Source organism: Cuculus canorus, chromosome 3 (genome assembly GCF_017976375.1).
Source record: "Cuculus canorus isolate bCucCan1 chromosome 3, bCucCan1.pri, whole genome shotgun sequence".
Classification (NCBI taxonomy): Eukaryota; Metazoa; Chordata; class Aves; order Cuculiformes; family Cuculidae; genus Cuculus; species Cuculus canorus.
In genome coordinates, this window is record NC_071403.1 from 54,644,773 (window position 1) to 54,665,599 (window position 20,827).

At 42.2% G+C, this 20,827-nt stretch overlaps 1 protein-coding gene across 1 annotated transcript in view; it reads left to right on the forward strand.

The window, feature by feature from the left end:
- The first annotated feature begins 570 nt into the window (after positions 1–570).
- IGF2R (insulin like growth factor 2 receptor) overlaps positions 571–20,827 on the forward strand; it is a 60,804-nt gene continuing 40,547 nt past the window's right edge. The window contains exons 1-9 of the mRNA XM_054064021.1: positions 571–758; positions 8,084–8,217; positions 13,203–13,327; positions 15,009–15,107; positions 15,509–15,638; positions 16,699–16,819; positions 18,623–18,737; positions 20,282–20,444; positions 20,598–20,778. Of these exons, the coding sequence (XP_053919996.1) occupies positions 637–758; positions 8,084–8,217; positions 13,203–13,327; positions 15,009–15,107; positions 15,509–15,638; positions 16,699–16,819; positions 18,623–18,737; positions 20,282–20,444; positions 20,598–20,778 (1,190 nt within the window). The 5' untranslated portion in view covers positions 571–636. The remainder of the gene's footprint in view (positions 759–8,083; positions 8,218–13,202; positions 13,328–15,008; positions 15,108–15,508; positions 15,639–16,698; positions 16,820–18,622; positions 18,738–20,281; positions 20,445–20,597; positions 20,779–20,827) is intronic.

Consider the following 20,827-nt stretch of genomic DNA (forward strand, 5'->3'; position numbering starts at 1 on the left):
CAGATGGACGACTGGCTGGCTGACAGACTGATGGAGGGACTGGCTGAATGGCTGATGGACAGATGGGCTGAATGGGTGACAGCCTGGCTGACCAATGGTCGGACTGGCTGTCTGGTTAATAGACTGTCTGGTTGACAAACTGGTTGGCTGGCTGATGGACTGACAGATGGACCGACTGCATGGCTGACAGACTGTCTGTCTATCTGACAGACGGACCCACTGGCTGTGACCAACCGACAGCTGAACTGGCTGCATGGCTGATGGACTGGCTGAACAGCTGGCCGACTGACGGACAGAGGGACCGGCTGGCTGGCTGACAGAGTGAATGGCTGGCTGACGGACAGATTGGCTGGACGGACTGACAGACATACTGCCTGCCCGCCCGCTCGGGCCGCGCGCTGCGGCAGCGGCTGTGGCGGCGGGAGGAGGGGGGAAGGGAGGGGGAAGAAAAAGGGGTGCGTCACGTGAGCGCCGCGCCCGCACGTGACGGGGGTCACATGACCGGGGTGGAAGGGCGGGCGGCGGTCACATGACACGGAGGGGGGTGGGCACGCGGCGGTCACATGACGCGTCGCCCGTCGCCGGTGCTGCCTGACGTCCCGGGGCAGCCGCCTCCGCCCGGCCCGGCCCGCGCCCATGGCACCCGCCGGCCTCCCGCCGCCCCGGCCCCTCCTCCTCTTCCTCATCCTCCTTCTGTCGTTGCCCCTCGGGCCGGCGGCGGCTGCGGCCCTGAGCGACGCTTACCGGGACCTGTGCAGGTGGGCGGCCAGGAGGGGGGAGTCTTCCGCGGGGAGGGGCTCTCCCGGTGCCTGGGTTCGCTCCTGTCTGCCGCGGGGCAGCGAGCGGGAAGCGCGAGAGCTGAGCCAAGCGGGACTTGCGGTCGGGGCGGGGAGCGCGGCTGTTCCCAGGCACCGGTCGCGGTGCTGGGAGCTCCGTGAGCCTCCTCAGAGGCTGGGCTGAAGGGAGGCGGCAGGCTGGGGCGTGGGGCAGTCCCCGGGAGGACCTCGTCGTCTGACTCTGTGCAGGCAGAGGAAGGTTGTAGGTGAGAACACTTGCTCGGTTACAGTTGCCTGTGGTCAAGACTGCATCATATCACTGCATCAGTTGTGGTGTGGAAGGGACGTCACTTGATAGTTGTCTTTGTATGAAAGTTATTGCCAGTTTCCATGAAGTTACTCACAGGGGAGTTAAGAAAACTCTGAGTAATGAGAACTGCTATGTGGAAATGGCACTATTCTTCGTGTTTTGGCATGTTCCTACTCTGAATTCAGACATGAACTTAGTCTGCCATCTTCTTGCTCAGTTTCTTCATTATTTAGACAGAATATGCAGTGTTACTTACAGGATTACACTATCTCAATCAACAGCACTGAAGAGCACCACTGTAGCACAGTGTAGCACTGAGGGCAGAGGTTGGGTCGTGGAAGGGAACGGACTGCCCTTCTGGTGTAAACTGGGGTATGATACTGTTAAACGAAGGGAAGGAGTAGGTTTGCATGCAAGGTTAACCCACGAGGGTGACAAATAATGGTTTTGTGAGATGACCACCCTAATTGTGGAACTGAGACAGAAATGTGAAACTATTGTGTGGCTTCTGGAGGGAGTTTAACTTCTTTGACTGTAATGAATCTTTAAAAAAACACTTTTCTAAATGACTTGATTCTTAAGCAGTTCATATTTCGAGAATAGCGTTAAGACCTATCAATGTCTGTCTTGCTTTTGTTGCATGTCTGTGGCTAGAGGAATGTTTGGAAGTGCTGCTGATTGGATGCAAATTAGTGATGCTAGTTTCATTTTGTTAATGGCAAGTGAAAAATAAATTGTGAATAAATGATGTAATTGGCAGTTTTCATTTTAAGATGGACTGCTTCAAAAACGTGCTTGCTGTTGTGCTGTGGTGGGAAAAACTGCTTTGAAGGGCTTATACCTGGTCATTTAGAATGGGTAAAGGAAAAAATCAAGAACTTGCACTCTGACTGGTGGGAAGCCACCATGGAGATCAGTGGTGTGTCGTCTTGGGCAAAGTTGCAGCAAAGCTACCAAGTGGAGGATGGTGCACTTTATTAGTGCAAACGCTGATGTTGATGTCGCAGCCAAAAGATGAAACCTTGGTGTGCAGGTCCCTGAACAACCTGTTTTTGCAGTGCCTTAAGACAAGATTTTGGTTTGTTTTGTGACTGTTAAGAAAAGCAATGTCCTGATTTTATGTGGCACAATAGGGCTGGTAAAGCTGCTGCAGCCTCTGTGACTGGTGTGTGGATATCAAAAGGTGGGCAGGGAAAGAAAATGTTGGGGATTGGATGAGGCACTGACTCTCCTTTATAAAAGAGTAGAGTGATACCCGGGTGTATCTATCAGTTTTGAAAGGTGTCAAAACTGTTGGTGCAACAACTATGGCAGGAGGCTACTTAAATTTGAGTTAGTGGTTTTCATTCCTTGTTTTGTGTAGCCTTACTGCTGGTATGCTTGGGAGGTCTGGGGGAAGAAGAAAAACTTTCATTCTCTGAAACTTTGTCAAATGTCATGGCTTTTAGTGACTGTATTTGTCATACGTCTTCCTTTGTTCTTGTATGCTCTGATAAATGACTGTGCTGTCCTATGCTTGTAATTGGAATTCTCTTTTTATCTTCTGTATAAAGGCGTCTCCAGGACTGCTGCAGTACGAGCACCTGGGAAAGAATACAGGGAGCTGGTTGGATATAGGAACTGACTAGTCAGTTTTGTCTCTTTCTCTGTTTTTCCTTCCCCTTACATCTTTCATGTGACAATATGGGAGAAATAAATTCTGAGCTTAGAGTTAATTAAACTCATCTCCTTTAAAAACAAAAGAAAAGTTGACAGTTAGGGTTCACCTTCTGTGTAACGTTAGGAAAGTTACTGTAAAACTTTCCTTCCCCTATAAAAAAATAGCAGGAAATGTTTTGAGTGTGATGGTAGAGCAGCAAATACAAACTGTCTTCTCCCTGTGTTCTTTTGCCTGATAATCTGCCCTGGATGAGAGGTGATTTGATGACAGGTAATGTTTTTGTCTCCTGTGCAAGGATAGGAGTTGGTGTGTAACTTGTTTAACTTTTCGACTCATAAGTGGAAGGAAAACTCCTTTAACAGCTGTACGTGACAGGATTGCTATTGTGCAGAATTTCCAGTTTGGGGTTGTAAGTCGAGTCTACTTTACATTTAATGCTATAGTTTTTAATAATACAACTCCTACAGCTGGCTGTGCAGACAGTTCTCTTCATTCAAACACTGTCTTTTCAGCCTTTGTTGTGAAACCACAACTGCTCTCGTGTGCGGTTGGAAACCCTCAGCTCAGCGTTCAGCTTAGCACATGCGTCTTCACTGAGGCTGAGTACAGAGAGGTGACCTATAGGTGAACTTCCTCAGCCTCATTAGGTGCTTTGACATATTTAAGTGGGAGATGCAATAAATAAGTCATTACTGGACTTATTTGCATATGTGCATGATTACTTCACATGCCTGGGAAGCTGCCATTATAATGATTTGAATGCGATTTCTCAGCACGTGAGCTTCCTATAGCTGTTGTGTACTTCGACTTCAAACTGCTATCCCTTTTCTTAAGCGTTGTGTAAAATGATGTAGTAGATGTGGTTTAGACTGTAGTGTGAAAGACCAGATGTCTTTTAGTTGGCGAAAGCTTAACAGCTTGTGGTGTAACTGCAAGGCTATTACGCACAATGCATATGCAAGAAAACTTGCCTGAAGACAAGCAGTGTGCATGATGGTTGGAAAGGGTGACAGGTAAGCTACAGCAGAGCTAAGCATTGAGTAGGGATACATTAAAAAGCTCTTGGAGTATAACAATAGCTCTGTACCATTTGCCACTCAAGCTCTCCTTTTCTGTTAGGAGAACTTGCTTTGACATTCTTCAGTGCATTCCCCAGAAAGCAAATGCATCTTTCTTTGTAACTACATTTTACAGTTGTTACAAGCAGGGTGTACTCTTCTTCTATTAGTCATTCTTTGGGTAAGACTTTGAGAACTGAAAACTTGAACATGGTTATGGGAATGATTGCAGTAGTCTTTCTGGCACTCTAGTGAGTTTGAAGTGGTTCACTGGTGCTCAGACCTCAAAGTGGCTCTGCTGTGGGGTTGCACATTCTGTGGCAGCCATTAGCTATCTGTACTTTGTCTGACTTCGATGCCTGAGCTGCTGATTTTCAAGGTAAATTAGTCTTGCTTTTTCTTTTCATGTTATCTTTTCCATGAGTTGCTTCTTTCATTTGTCAAAAAAAAATGCAGAGCTCTTTGTTGCGACTTGCTGAAAAGTAATTTAATTTTATTTTTCATCCCGTTGCTTCAGTGTCTTAAAAACAAAGCTGGGTAGCTGGAAAGGCTGGCCTGCAGACAAAGTTATTCCCAGTAGCTCGTTTGGACCTTGTTTGCACAACTGCTTTTGACAGGGGTCTTGGTTGGTGCTGCCTTCCTGCTGCCTCTGGTGCAGGGCCAGAAACTGCTGTGAGCCAGGCGGGGAACTGGCTAGGTTCAGTGCCTTCGCCACACACATGCGCAGGCACCTGTTGTTTTTGCTGAGTTAATTTTGAGAGAGGGCAGTCCCTGAGTCCAGCTTGTGTCAGGCACTGGGACCAGCAACATGCATGGGAAGAGAAGGGGAGGGCAGAGGAGGAGAAGAGCCTGCCTTTGAGTGTTAATGTGGGTGTGTATTTCAGGCCTCTAACTGTGGGACAATCCATGGCCGGGTTTATCTGGAAACAGGTCTTCAGCTGTGACAGTTTTGATCAAGGCAGATTGAGCCCAGATCTTGAACCGCACCAGAAACGGCTGCCTGAATGGTGCAGTCTTGTGAGATGGCATTTGTATTGAGCCCCCTGGACAGAGGGCTGGTCACCCCCCACATCATGACCAAGTCTGGTGCTTTTTAAAGCTGTTGGTATAACAGCTGCCTAAACTAGCTCAACTGCATTGAATCTAGGATAGCTTGAGCCCTTCAAACAAGATAAGTTTGTCTGGCCCTGGCAAGGGGGTAATTACATGAAGCATCACTGCTGGTGGAGTTGAGTGCTGAGCAGTAGCAGGAATCCAGTCTGTGTGGCTCAGCCATTGTCAGGATGGATGATGTGATTGCCAACAGATTGTTTCTGTTATGGGATGCAGTGGAGAGGTCAGCTTGCATCCTATTGGAAAGTAGGGCACATGTAGTTTGAAAAACTATTCCTAGGCACCAGCAGTCTTACTTGTGAGAAGAATAACTGTTTTTATGTGAAAGTGTATTTTGCATCTCTCTGAGAACAGCTCCTTAGCCTACATCCAGCCTGCTGTTACTTGCAGTGAAAAAATTCTGCCCTGATCCTCCCACCCATTTTAAAAAAAAAAAAAAAAGTCCCTTGAACATTCTTGAAAGTAATACTACTCTGAAGCTGCATTAGATTTTCATTTTTGTGTGCCACTGAAGTTGTGGTTTGGAACACAATTGAACGTGGGACTTCTTATTTCTTTTCTGTGGAGTATGTGAAAGGACTCCCCAGCTTTCCCTGTTCAGGGGCCTGTGAAAGGGCAGAAGAAAGGATTGGCTTCAGTCACGACTTTGCTTCTGTAAGCTGCTCATCTTGTTTCTTTTTTGCTTCTGGCATGTGGGTGAATGACTTGAAGATGTTGATTTCCTCTGTTTCATAACATGGAACTGGGAAAGCAAAACCCTTAATCTCCCAGAATGATAATTCTGTTGTGTGAAGGGCTTAGATTCTCATTCAGTTTGCAAACTGATTTCAATTTGCAAGTAAAAAAAGCATCACACCGAAGAAAACTCTGGCTTGATTAAAACTGTTATTCCTTAGTATTATAAGTTGCCTTCTTGTAGTCTTCCAAAACTAGACAAAAGAGAATGCTGAAGCCCTTGGGAATTTTCAGTGAAATACTAACTTTCTCGGGCTTCGTTGTGAAGAAATTGTATTTTGATTGAAATGCATTTTCTCCTGGATATAATAACAGTTATAGTGTTAATCTCTCTTGCTGCATGAAGCCCTTGAAGGTAGAGTTAGATTCTTCTAAATTATTTTGTATTTATGATTGTGTGTTGTCAAGCTTTATCCTGTTCCTGACTTTGGTTATACTGTGCTGTAGTTTCATTCTGATCATCCTCATTGGGATTCTTTATTCCCTTCAGAAATGCAAGAAACTGGCTCAGGGCACTGATCAGTACGACTGTAAAATGTGAGCTCTGCCTGCTTGTGAGGAAAGAATAATGGCAAGTATTTGTCTAGGATTGAGGCACAGTACTTGAATCTGATTAAAAAGTAATTTTATTGGTATTTTGGGTATGATTCGGTAGCTGGTAAGTTATTTTTTGAGCCTTATGTTATTTTATTGGAGCTTTTATATCCCAGTATAATTAGGATATAATTTTTTTTTTCAGCTCACAGAAAGAACTCTCTTGTAGTTGTCCCTAAATTGTCCCAGTCATTAGTAGACTGAAATTAATAAAATTGTTGTAGTACAGGGAAGCAAAGAACCCTGTAGTTAGTAATTAAATGGAAAAGTATGGGATGTTTTACTGGCGGCTGTTTGATTAGAGATGGGATGCAGTGGATTTGAAAGGAGTTGTTGTCTGACTCAAAATCTGGAGTCAAGTAACTGAACTGTTGTTGCTCCTTCCTCAACCAAGTATTGGGCTTCAGAGTGGCACAGCAAGGAATTCCCTTCTTGAGAGGATCTGGGATAGAATAACATCAAGTAGTGCTAGAGATTAAGGCTAGCAAACCTTATGTGTGAAGCTTCTGGTAACCTGCTAATTTATTGATAGCTGAGAGCAGTGAGCTGAGGACCCTTTCTGGATTTGGTATTCATTTGAAGGTTAAGACAGATGCTTCTAGGAGTCAGGTAGGTCTATTAAACCCGGTGCGAGTTGTGAATAGGGAATACCTAATAAGTCATCATGCTGTCCTCAGTTTTCTGATGTGATGACTCCGTATTAAAACCTACTGAATTTCCACTTGGGATGGAAGGGAAGCTGTCGAATTTCTTATGTTGCAAAAATCATTACTGTCCAGAGGGTGCCAGCTGCTGCTGGCACCAGAAGAGGTGTAACTGAGTCAAGCTCACAGCAAATGTTTACTGAGCTGTGCCTTTTTAACAGCTTGGCTACAGCACCATGCAAGTATGGCAGGCTGCCTAAAGAGCTCCTGGCTCTGACCTAGCTGGCCTGGGCCTTCCTCGAAACTGGGTGGTGCTCTGTCATGTGGCTGACAACATCTCACTGCAGTTTTAGCATCTGCTGTGTGGGAAACAAATCCTTGCTCTGTCTCTGAACTACACTGAATTTATTTTTTTTCTTCTGTTTACTCCAATTAATTACCCATAGTATTTAACCAGAGCTTCATGTTCCTCTATTGATTGTTAGATGACTTTCTGACATGCCTGTAGCTAGCTAGTATCATCTTTTCCTGAGTCTCTTCTGGGTAGCTCTGCTTCTGACATCATCCTTCAGAAGCTATTCTTTCAATATTGATATATTTTTTTATATAATATATATGTAAATGCACAAATGTGCAAATTGGCCCTGATAAGCATTATTAGCATCATTCAGTCTGAATGCTGTGAGAATCTCAACCCCAGTTTTGACCCTGAAGCTGAGTGGCTCTGCTGTTGGCAGGCAGGATGTTGTTGGCTGCTCTGTTCCACTTAGTCTTGGAACTTCTGCTGCTCTTATTGCTTATTGATAAAATGCAGTAGTGTGCAGCCTGCCAAAGATGTTTTAGAAGTTTAGCAGGCTCTCGAAGACAAGTGTTCACCACCTGTGATAGACCTAGTCAGAGTGGCCTCTCTTCACAGATTTGATAGGGAAGAATGGGAGGTTTAGCCTTCAAGAAAAGGGAAAGTGAACGCCATTTACACTCCTCAAGTGTTTAAATTTGCTTTATTTTTTACTTTGACACAATGTTTTGGGTTTGTTTTTTTTTTTCCTGGTATTTACAGATCTAAAACACAAATATGCAGCCCAAGTTAGTGGTGTTCTTAGCTTTAACTCAGTTGGTTCAGGAACTTGTGTCTAGAGAGTGGTGGTGCATGCAGTATGAATACCAACTCACAGGCTTTTTTCTCTTTTCAGTTACACATGGGAAGCCATCGATGCAGACAAACATGTGCTTTATAAAATAAACTTCTGTTTTGGTGTTGAGAAGTGTGGAAGATCGAGTGCAATCTGTGCATATGACATGAATAAGAATACCTCTCTGTCTGTAGGTAAGTAAACAAGTGTCCTTCCTCATAAGTTGTTCATGTTAATGGATGGTCCTATAACTACTGCAAACTTTGACATGTTAGCAAAGATTTTTTTTTCTTTTCAGAACAGCGTATAACTTTATTCTGTTGTAGATTTACTGAGGAGATTTGGGAAAGCTGGTTTGATTGCAGATAATCACTTCACAGGACAGTGAAACTTATCGTATGTTTTAGCTAACTGTACCCGAGTGTGGAACTATGCAAGGCTTTCTCGAGCAGAAGTAGTTGCATCTACCTGTGGCAAGACATGCACTGTGTGTAGCCTTGTTTGAAACTTGATACTGAACACAGGATAAAGCTTGAGTTATATTTCTGAACTATACCACAACCTAGCCTGATGTAACATCAACTCTTTGTTCAGAGTCAGGTTACTCTGTAATGCAATCTTGGAGTATTGCTGAGCTTCAGGGATGTCATCCTTACACCGATACACACAGAATGGAAATAATTACATGCAGTCTTCTGTTTTCAGTTATACTTGTAAACTACTGAAGCGGACACTAGATTAAACAAGATGTCCTTGGTGTTCTGAGAAGTGTGAACTTCTGCATGCTGATCTAAATATGAAACTGGCATATTCCTATACACATGCTTGCATGTGGTTTCATCAGCTGGAAGCAGTTTGTGCTCTCAACAGTGTATGTGTATTTTCATGTAGGCTTGTCTCTTTCAAGGTTGCTTCTGTACTTTAGCTAGTGCAACAGCAGTATATGGATACTGATGAAGAGGTTTTCTGGTAGTTGGCTATTACTTCTAACGGAATAAAGCAATAGCTTTCTGAAGAGTAATATCTCTTCAGACTGCCTTTTAATAGCTGCCAATCTGAAGTCCGAATTTAATTGCTTGCCAAGTCTTGCCCTCCATTAGCAGACAGCTCTTAAATGCTATGACTGTTCAGTAAAAGTGTTTAAGCTTGAACTGCTGGTGGGAAGGAAGATGATTCTTGCCTGTATGCAGATGTACAGCAGGTAGTTAGCTGCCATTCTCCCCATCCCTCTCCATTAACTGTAGTGATACTTTGTTTTCAGGCTGTGGTCAGTCAGTGCTTTTCAAACCAACAATGGTTTGTGACCCAGGCTTATAAAATCACTGGGTGCATGAATAAAAGTATGTCTCAGTTCATGACTGCATGTTTTTGGTTTGTTGAGGTTTTTTTTTTGTTACGTGCAGTATGTTCAAGGCCCAGAGTTTTCTGCAATGACTGGTTGGATTCATCTAAGTTCAAACTGCAATTTCATGTAGTAGCATCTTTTACTCTGAGGAGTGTAACATCTCAGGGGGAATGCCACTAATGTTTTTCATTCCATAAATATAGAGCAAGAAGCCTTGTGACTAGCATTAATGTGTGTCAATTTGATGTACTAGTATTGGTGTTAGGACCCCAAAGACCTCTGCTAGAAAAAGCTCTTCAGCTTCATTGATTGACCTTAGAAGATTTCAAGGTACAGGCAAATGCTTAGGTCTTAGATGTCAGTGAGGATGGAAATGACATAGTACTTACTTAATATAGTTTGCCACATAATGACTTGTGTGCCACATAATGACTCGTGTGCCATTTAGCAGATATTACTGTAACTGTTTTTTAACCTGAGTGGTGTAATGTGTGGTTTGTCAAGCTGCAGTAGGAGGACTGGACGTGAAATGATAACTTCCACCTAAATGCTCCCTTCTTCTTGTCAACTGATTGGATGTCTTCCATGATTGCCTTTTGCTTTCCAAACAACTGAACAGATGGAGTGAATAAGTAAAAGGTTTTGTGGACGGTGCCTTTTATACTGATTTAACGCAACTGTATAACATGGAGTATATGGTGCTAATTTTTGTAAGCTGTACTAGCTAATTTTAGTGTATTCCTTTTGGAAGGAATGCATTCCTAAAGTCATGAAGAAATATGAGTGATTGTTGAAGAGAAAGCTTAATATTATGGAAAAGGTGGTTGCAAAACTGGTGCTTTGGAAGGAGCCTCTTGGGAAGCTGATCATATGACAGGATGGTTCATGAGACTACTTGCTCTGTGAGCAGGTATGGGAGGAGTCATGTTACACTGAAGAAATTCTTGTTAAAACTTTTAGCAAGTTCCCAGACTTGTTTCAAGTGTGCAGAGGGGAGGAACACATGTATATTGGCCTGTACTAAACAAGATATACTGGCTTAACTTGATTTTTCTTGAATATCACTTTGAGGAGACTAGAGTTCTCACAAGGCCTTTAGGGCAATGTGGTGTGTTCTCAGAGTTGAGGTAAAACTACTGCTTATAGAACATCGAGGTAATTCCTCGGATGGTGCTGCCCTAAGTTCCCTGGTAAGCTGGGGCTTAAAACTGTAGACATTTGTAATCAGAGTTTTTAATTGTGTGTGTGTATTGTTACTATATACAACTCTTTTGACTAGAAAGTTCTGCTGGCTTCCTTCTGCTAATATGATGGGGGGGGGGGGAGGGGAAGGATTCCTTGCCAGCATCTTCTAAGCAGTGATGTGATAAGTAAAAATCTTGTTCTTATAGCAGCTACTTAGGTTTAAAAAGTCTGCATGGCATCTTTTTCAGCATCAGTGCTAGAAGTCTTAAAAACTTGAAGATAGCCTTTTGATAATGAGAAGGGCAGGAAATATGAAAGGCCTGAACCACTGACAGCTTCCACTGAACTGCAGTGGTGGTAACATGTACCACTGTTGGAGGTTCTCAGCCAGTGCACATGCATGTGCAGGTTTAGTCTGCACTGCTGTTGTGCACTGGTGTATCTCCACTCTTACTTTCCTTTGAGAAGGTGGAGGGTTATTTAGTGATCTGTAACACTGGTCATTCCCCTTTTTTACAGGAAATGGCTGCTTCAGGATGAGCATCTTAATGTACCCTCCTGAAACACAGTTATCGTAAGCATGTGCACCATGGTAGAAGAGCTCTGAGCTGCTGATGGGATGTTGTGTTTGATAGTGTTTCGTTGCTGTTCTAACTGCCACTGTTCCAGCTTTACCTACAAGTTTGGTGACTGTAGTTGCTTTCTCTCTGCTACAGTTCAACACAGTCTATGATCATCAGAAAAAGTCACAAATGCATCTCTGCTCAGTTCCTTTGCAGGACTGGATTGAAAAATAGTGCTGGGGAGCTTTTTGGAAAGCCACCAAACAGTTCCTGTCACTAGGAGAAGCACTGGCAGTTGGTAACAGCCTTGAGTATGGGTGCATGGAGTCATGTTTCTGCAGAATATTGCCTTGACGGTATTTTTGAGGTTCTTGTACCCTCTTCCTGCCCAGTTCTCTTACTTATGCTCCTTTTGCTCTTGGGTTATGTTACTTGGGTGTAGTGTAGTTTTGCTTGCCTTGAGGAGATAGCAGGCTGGGTCAAGTTCCAGCGAGTGTTTCTAAGATGAAGCAACATCTGGCCTAGGTACAAAGCTGATGTCTGCAATGAATACAGATTTGTCTTGCCTTCTCCCTAGTGTAGACATAAACAAAAATGGGAAGGGGGAAGCTGGTCAATACTTGTGTTTTATAGTGTTCTGTATAATTCAACCAAAACTCTTTGCAAAATTAATATCTATGTATAAAAAATGGACATAGTGGAGTTAGCATGCTACTTCTAAAGGGCTTGGTGCTTAACACTAACCAAAGTAGGTTTGAACAGGAACATTTCAGTGGCCTGAGCTGGTGCTCATCATGACTTGAAATGTGCTTCATTTTTCCCCTTCATGTCGGGTGCTGGAGAGGAGGAGAATGCACAGTGATGCAGCACTGACCTTTGTGTTCATGCTGCATGCTAGCTGTGCTAAAGGAGATGGGAGCTGCAGGGAGACATGCTGAGGCAGTGGATCTCTATTGGGTTTGTATGCAGACAGCGCCAGTACAGTGGCTGTGATCGGGCACCAACAGGTTCTTCATTAAGTAGACTTAAGGTGATGTGTGCACACAGCTGAGAAAGCCAACTGTATCCTGGGCTGCATCAAAAGAAGCACAGCCAGCAGATCAAGGGAGGTGATTCTACACCTCTACTCCATGCTCGTGAAGACCCAGTCTGGAGTACTGTCAATTCTGAAGTCCTCAGCACAGGAAAGACAAGGGCGTGTTGGAGTGGGTCCAGAGAAGGGTCACAAAAATGATCAGAGGGATGAAACACCTCCTTTGAAGAGAGACTGAGAGAGTTTGCTCAGTGTGGAAAACAGAAGGCTCTGGGGAGACGTTATTGCAGGTTTTCGATACTTAATGGAGGCTTATAAGAAGGATGGAGAGAGAGGGCTGTTGGACCTGTTTTGATAGGACAAGAGGTAGTTGTTTTAAACTGAAGGAGGGTAGATTTAGACTAAATATAAGTAAATAAATTTTTTATGATGAGGGTGGTGAAATACTGGAACAGGCTGCCTGAAGTTGTGGATACCTCGTTGCTGGAAATGTTCAAGGTCAGGTTTGGAAAGGATTTGAGCAATCTGATCTAGTTGAAAATGTCCCTGCTGACTGCTGGGGGATTGGACTAGACGACCTTCACAGGTCCCTTCCAACCCAAATAATTCTGTGATTCTGTTATGGACTCTGTCATTGTGCTAATGATATTTTTAAAAATGACATAAAGGCTAAAAAGCTGATAAATAGAAGTTGGTGAGAGGAAGGAGTGAATTGTGGTACTTGAAAGTAGTTGGTAACAGTTTTCTGGTGGAGTCCTTTGTTCCTAAGACAGTGATTAGTTTGTACTGTCAATTGCTGTTGTGCTTCTTAACATTCAAATTGTTTGCTAAAAACTTTTGAGAAAGTAGAAGTGTGATTAGAGATATGAAACACTACCTTAACTTGGATCTAGTGTTCCAGTTGCAAGAACCACAAAGGTTTTCAGTTGTACTCTGATAAAGACTGTCTTCAAGTGAACTCGTATGTCTTGTACTGCTCAGTGCCTGAAACTAGAGTCTGGTGCTGTAGTGTGATTAAACCCCTCCTTTTTTTTTTTTTTCCTTAAACTCTAGGTGATGTAGGCTTGCAAAAAATGTCTAAAAATCTTCTGGAACTCAACACTACAAAAGACTGCTTTCAGCAAGGAGGTCAGCACCGAATTCAAAGCAACATTAACTTCCTGTGTGGGAAAACATTGGTAAGTCTAAATCGAGTGTTCTTATCTTCAATGGAAACGTCATGTATTTCTAATTTGCTTTTAAAGTAGACTTGCTGCATTCATGGATGTGCAATAGTTACTGAGTGTCATAGCTTAAGGAAGAGCCAGCTATGTTTTAGTACCAAAATAAGATCATGATCTACTCTGACTTTAAAAATTCAGTCCCTGTAGAAAATAATTGCGGATCTACAAGTTAGCTCTGATCATGGGTTTTTCTGGGCTTTTAATGTTTTTACAAGGATTGCACTCTGGTGTTATAATGTGGAGAAATAAGTCAACAGTGGACAGGGTGCTGGAACAATAAGAGCTATTGTTTAAATGCTGGCTGTGCCCCAGCTGTGGACCTAGCAGGTCTGTTTAGTAGAACAGCATCAAAGAAAATGACTGACCTCTTATGGGTCAGCATAGCTGACAATAATAAGCATTGTTTTGTCTGTCCATAGTTGAGCTACCAGTGCTTACACAACCAGCTTGGCTTCTGGGGTTGTAGTTGTTTGTGAGAATCTGCTTGGAGTGTGAATGGAGATCCCCGAAAAGCTCCTAGGGGAGTATGTATATGCAATTCACTTCCACATGCTTTTGTAGTTACACTTTCCACACAGCTGACTGATACTACAGCTTGGTTTTCTGTACAGGCTGTGATGGGTTTACGTATTTGTGTATGAGAGATAAATACTTGTTTGTACCACTGTTGATTGACACCGATGATGCTGTTGCACACTCCCTCTTGGAAATCTAGCCAATTTTAACAAAGTGCTAGTGCAGCGGAGATATTGAAATGCTTCCTGTTCTGTTTCAGCAGATGGCTCTCTAAACTAAATTAAAGACAATTGCTCAACTCAACAGCTGTAATACCAGATCCTAATGATCTTCAAACTTCTTCTAGTTAGCATAGTTTTAACATCTGTTCTTCATGTGACATGGTAAAAGGATTTTGTCTGGAGCAACTTGTTTCCAACATTTTCCTGGCAGGTTTAAACGTGGAAGGAATCAGTTTAAATACGCTAAAGTGCTTCTAGCTGAGGTGATGGAGGGAGAATGGAAAAATCTGATTGTTGTCTTTCTTGAAGTAGAGACATTCACTTGAGCATCCAGCTCTCAACTATGGTAGCACCCCCATCTTGAAACAGATAAAAATGTGTATAACATGAACCTATAAAAATAAGTAGCTGAGGTTGGAGAAAGTCTTTCCTTGTAGCAGAGGAGGTTGCTAGTCACTCTGCTTTGTAGAATAAAAGACATCAAACTGGTAGGCCGTACATTGCCTTGCTCTTAGTCCATTTATGTATGTTTGTATTGGCATTTTCCTTTCCAGAAGCTAGATGTGACTGTTGCTTCTGCCAGTATCAATTGGCATAGTGAGCACTTCTAAAAGATGTAGTGCAATTACTGCGTATCAGGACTGGCACATCTTAATTTGAGACTTGTTGTATATGTAGACTGAGGAGGATTTGGCATGCTGCATTTTCCTGAGTTTGTCAACAAAGCTTTTAAATAACAAACTTGCTGCTCAGAAGTGCTATTAAGAAACTGTATGTCCTTTCTCTGTGGCGTGCTGTGTTTTGTTTTTCTTAGTCTTGAATGAAATTCTTGCTGTGTACAGGTGTAAAATGAAATGTAAGTATTGTTTTTAAAGAATTTTCTTTTCTCCTTTAAATAGGGTACTCCTGAATTTGTGACATCAACAGAGTGTGTACACTATTTTGAATGGAGAACCTTTGTGGCTTGCAAGAAGGACTTGTTTAAACCTGTGAAAGAGGTAATCTATGTACTATCCATGCAGAAGTTATGCTTCACACATCTGGCAGTTTTACTGTAACCACCTGCCCCAACCCTAAACAAATCTGAACAACCTCCATAGACCTTACATTTTCATAGGCATATGAAGCATCTGTTGGAACTTGGTGGAGCTGAACATTTTGAAGAACTCTTCAGACATTATGATCTGGATGGCTGTTGATAGTAGAACTCTTGTAAAAGCTAGAGCAGAACAGTCTGACTTTGGATGCCACATTTTAGTCAGCATATCAGCTTTAAGTATTTGAACTTCCAGACTTGAAAGCCTTTTCCACATAATAACTTGGTTTGATATATGCCCACTTGTAACTTCTCCCTACTTGTGTACCATGGATCGCGTGTAATTTTTTGTTGTTGTTCTAGGTCCCTTGCTATGTGTTTGATGAAGATTGGAAGAAACATGACTTGAATCCTCTCATCAAACTTTCAGGAAACTACTTGGTGGATGATTCTGATGATGATTCCTTGTTCATAAACATCTGCAGGGACTTAGGTGTGAACACTTGCTTGTGTCACCTGTCAGTGTATAAATTTCTAGTAATGTGGTTCTTTTCCAGTGCCTCAGTTGACGTTGTCCTATGGCCAAAGATCGATATTTTAGGACTTGCATTATTGTTTCAAGTTACTTTTGATGATTTGAAGGCTGCTTTCTGTGAAGCCAAGTCTTACTTATGCCCCTTCTGGATGGGCAAGTACTGTTATAAAAGTTGACAAACTGGACTGAGTGAAAGAGTTTAGCTTGTCTTGTAGCTGCTTCTGTTTGCTGCTAAGTAGGACCGAGATGATGCACAGCACTTCCCATGCTCTAAATTTATCACTTTGGGCTCCAGTTTCAGATAGTTGCTTAGTTTAGTTCCAAGTGAATGTCCTGAGATGCATCTAAAAGAGTGTTTAGGTGCTTGGGCAGGTAATGGTGCATAGCAAGCACTTTCATGTCATTTGGGAGCTATATATGGAAGGAATTAAACCAGCTAAATAGCTCATTTGAAAGTTGCTGAAAAGGCTAGTTTAACTGTGTACTCCCACTGCATTTTTTACTTTCCAGATAAATATGTATTTAATGCCCCATTTAAGGGTTTATCAGTCTAGTTTTAGTGGCAGATCTATTCTTTTAAAAATCCCATTAGTCTCAAACTTTTTACTGGTAACTTTGAATAAGATGGTTTATAACAAACAAAGGAGAGGGAAAACCCTTCCCTGTGAGGAGAGGCTACCCGTAACTTCATATAATTTTGTTGTTGTGACCCGCCCTGACTTGGCACACTTCTAGATGTTCTTAAAGCCCTAGGCATCCAGCAGCTGTAATAGCTGCAGGTACTTTGACAGGAGAATGAATTAGCTGTCCCTGAGAACAGGGAAGCATGAACTTCCCTGCATATATCTTAAGTGCCTCAGGTGTTGTCTTGCCAGTCTCACATCTTAATGTAATCAATTTTAAAGGTATTTTTAGAAAAGGGCGAAGTAATGAGTGATGAACTCACAGATAAAATGGCAGGGTACTTGAAGTGGTGCAGGGTTTAGAAACTGAGTCTTATTTCTACAATCTACAACAGGAAGCTCAAGTGGAGAGACCAGAAACTGCCCCGCTGGCAGTGCTGCTTGCTTGTTACGTGAAGGTCAGGTTTATGATGTTGGCCATCCACAGGAACAGCTGAAGCTTCATGACAAAGACAGGTATGTAGTTTTGGTGGTGATGCTTCTGTAAACACTTCTCAGTCATATGGGCTGGAAAAAGCAGTCTTGGTAACAGATGAATCTTCTAAAACTTAACATCAGTACCACTTCAATTTTGAAGTATTGGCAGAAATAAATTCTTCAGATACTGTCAGGGCAGAGTCTTTTTTAGGCATCCTATTGTACTGCCATAACAGATAATTTTTAGTTCTTCGTTATAAAGGACTCCTTTTTACAAAATTGCAAAACTCTCAGAATTGAGGTATGATCGCTATTCTCTGCCTGCAGTCAGAAGAGTGAGATTTGATCTTGTCTGTCTGCTGTCTAAGCACCCACAGGGTAAATGCCTGTGGCTCTCAGTGGGTTTACTTGCTCGGGACCAGGGGTAATCTTAAAGTTGAGAATAGGACCCCATGTTGCCCTTTTGTATTTTTGCATTAATGAATTCTTAATAGAAGAAATAGATAAGCAATGCAATATTTATTGTTCCTGGTGCTGGCAGAGATGGGACTAGGAGTAACTATTTGTTTGATGCCACCTCTGTTTGCTGCCTTTAGTGCTAGAAGTGTAGCTTGAAAGAAAAACACCAAACCACCCAAATAATCCGGTGTGGCTCAGGGGACTTATTTACCAGGCCGATCATTCTGAACTTCAGGTCATCTGAGCCTGCTCACCTTGTCTATAGGGTCAATAGCACACTGTTGATTTCTGCAGTATGCTTTTTATCTCAGATGCAAGCTGAAGAAAATAAACAGAATAACCAGATTAATATCAGGATTACTTCATTGACAGGGCTGTGAGGGTTCTTTTGGTTTACAAATGAAGTTATGAGCCCTTCATTGCAGGGCTTTCCCTCACAGGTGAAACAGGTGTCTGAAGTGTTCTGGACCAAGGCAGAAGCTTACATATGACCAAGCACAAGCTTGTTCTTGCGTTCAGGTGCAACTACTACTCTGTAAGAGTGTATTGCAAGAAAGCTTTATCTTAGGATTGAACAGATCTTCATTACTTGAGAATTCATTGTATGTGCTCAATCAGACTAGGATAGCCTGAGAAGGGAGTAAAATGATGATTGTATATTTGCGTCTTAAGGTATAAAGAGGCCAGTTAGAGGTGTGGCTAACCTGAAGTCAGACTGTCACCTCTCTGCAAACTGTTGTCTTCTGCCTGTTAGACTACATAGAACAGTAATACTTACTTAGGTAGTTCTGTTGATCTGCTTGTGCTCTCATCCAAGTCATCTTGCCATTTGCCTCTCCCTGTTGAATAGTTGCCATGTTTCATTCTCCTACTCTTGCCTTGTGTCATCTACCCCAACTGCCTTGCTCCTGTCAATTTGCTATTGACTTTATCTTATTCTTAGTTCTGGGAGCAGAATGGAAAGAGATTATATATACAGAGGTGGTAAAGTATAGGAAAGTGGTAAAACATGAGTGGTTATTACTTTAAAAAGTTGCTAGAGTGTCCTATCATATCTCGTCTCCAGTTTGAGAGTTTGTTCTTGTGACTGTTAGCCAGGTTATCACTGCAATATGGGTTGCGAGGCATTGAGCGTGGTCTTAATTGGGGTGCAAGGTGATGCTGTGTTAAGTAATTTTGCTGGCACTGTCTTAATCTTTATTTTGGTTAACTGTAAGATTAAACGAATAAAGACCTCCATAAAAGTTGCTTCCAGGAGCAGGGCTGCGTTGGTATATTCTGCCTGGGTATGTAGTACAAAGTGAGTGTTCTTTCAAGAATATCCCTCTTTTGTACAGTGCACAGTGTCTTAATTGTATTTTTGGTTTGCCACTTTGTTTCTAGGCTGGTGTTGAGTTATGAGAAAATATATAGTGATGAAGAACCCCCGGACTTCTGCCTGGGCCATAACCCAGCAGTGACGATCACGTTTGTTTGCCCATCAAAGAGGGGAGAAGAGGTAAATTTGCTGGTTTAGTTTGTGTTGAATGGTTGGTCTTTAACTTTGGTATGCATTACCTGCCATTTTTATTCAGGGATGACCAGCGCAGAAATTCCCATGGTTTGCAGCTTGTAAAGAGTGTGAAATCTTAAATATACTATTCAGAAAGCCTTCTAGAACTTTAAGTTAAATTAATTGCTTAGCAATTAACAAGAACTTGAATAAAATTTCCCCAAGAGCTTGTTCTTTCTTGTCTTGACGAATTTGGTTGTTCTTTTCTGGACTCAAAGCTTTGGTCTGGGAGTAGGACAGAGTAAATAGTATTAATCCTTGACACTAGATCTTTGCTTGCTGCTGAACACTTTTCCATCATCAGTCAGGCCAGGTGTGCTTATAGTTGTTGTCTGTAACTTTTCTTTTTTAATCTGGCTTTCCTCAGGAAATAAGTGTTGTCACATGGCAGAAGTCTGTCACTTAGTAAGCAGGCTCCTGAACTCCTTTTAACTTAAAGTAAAACCTTTAGTGTTAAGCATGAACTCAGTTTTTGCAAGCCACAGTTTTAGCCTAGCTTCAATGCGGTACCATGGTCACTTTGCTAGGTAATCTCAGCAGCCCACACTCCTTGAAGTGGGCCAGGGTGGCTATTACTAATGCTCTGCCATTTCATATTGTGAAGTTTTTGGTTGCAGGTTAGTGAAGGAAGAACTCTTGCCTAGTAAATTTTTGGTTTAATTTTTTGTCTCTCCTCTGACCTAGATAGGTACCACACTTCATTCTCATTGCTGCAGAAACAAACCATAGGCCTTTCTCTACTGTCACCTTGAAATACCTCACTGCAGCTATGTGCACGTGTAATATGAGTGGTATTACTAATGTTGCTTGTGCCTGTAGCTTACCTGATACTTACCTGTGTATCTGCCTGCTGTTTTAGTAGATGGCAGAAATACGGATTTATGAAACAAAAGTGAATTTCTAAATGTTTGAGGAATTTCTAAATGTGTGAGGAAAACCAAAACTTACCCCTTTCTGCAGAGGTGCCAGAGTATTTTGCTACAGAAAACGCATCTGATGGAAATGTTGGCAAAAGAATTCTCAAATGTCTTTCAATCTTGATTTGGACTGAGGGAATCAAAGCTACTAAAACACCACTGTCTGAGAGGCTGCCTTCCTTTCAGAGAACACTTGATCTCTGCTCGCCTGTTTGACTCCTTTGAGGGAAAGACAATCCAAGCTGTGCCTGGCAGTATAGGCTCACTTATCTCTGCGTTTGCCAACGTGTTAAGGAAAAGTGCTTTTTAAAGTACTCTGCTGTCCTTCTGTTAATCTCTGATGCTTCACATCTGTTTATTCTTCTAGTAGCTTGGCCTATCATTAATAAAGCTGTTCAATTTCTTCTGAACGCCTATTTTTGAGAGGCCAGAAACAGTGTTTGTGCCTCTTTAGCAGTTTGCAGGTGAAGTTAGTCATTACTGTCCCTAAAGTAATGTGATACTGTTGCTTTAAAGGTTGTATTTCAAATAAGTCTCTACTTATAATTTAAACTCTGTTCACTTCTGTATCAGAGTGCAGGTCCCAAACTCACAGCAAAAACAAATTGCCGTTATGAAATTGAGTGGGTTACTGAGTATGCCTGTCACAGAGATTACCTGGAGAGTAAGAACTGTCTTCTGACTAATGAGCAACATGATATCTCCATTGATTTAAGCCCACTTACTCAACTTCCAGGTAAGCTTACTATTTTGCTTTTGTATTTGTGGTATTACTAGTCAGTTTTCTGGTTCCATGGTTCAAGACAGGAAGGCTGTCTTCTGTAAATATTTGGGTTTTACATCTGTTCTGCTGTGTGTTAGAATGTTTTCCCTTCTTATGTTCATTCAGATTACATCACACCGTATTACGCCAAAGATGACAAGGGGGAATATTACTATTACTTGAACATATGTGGGAAAACCAATGCAGGTGACTGCAAGGACCGCACAGGATACACTTCATCTTGTCAAGTAAAATTTTCAAATAACCAGCAAAAAGTGGCAGGAAGATTTGAGAACCAAACCCTAAGGTGTGTAAAGGCTTTTCAACCCTGCTAACTGGTCTGATTAATTGGTATT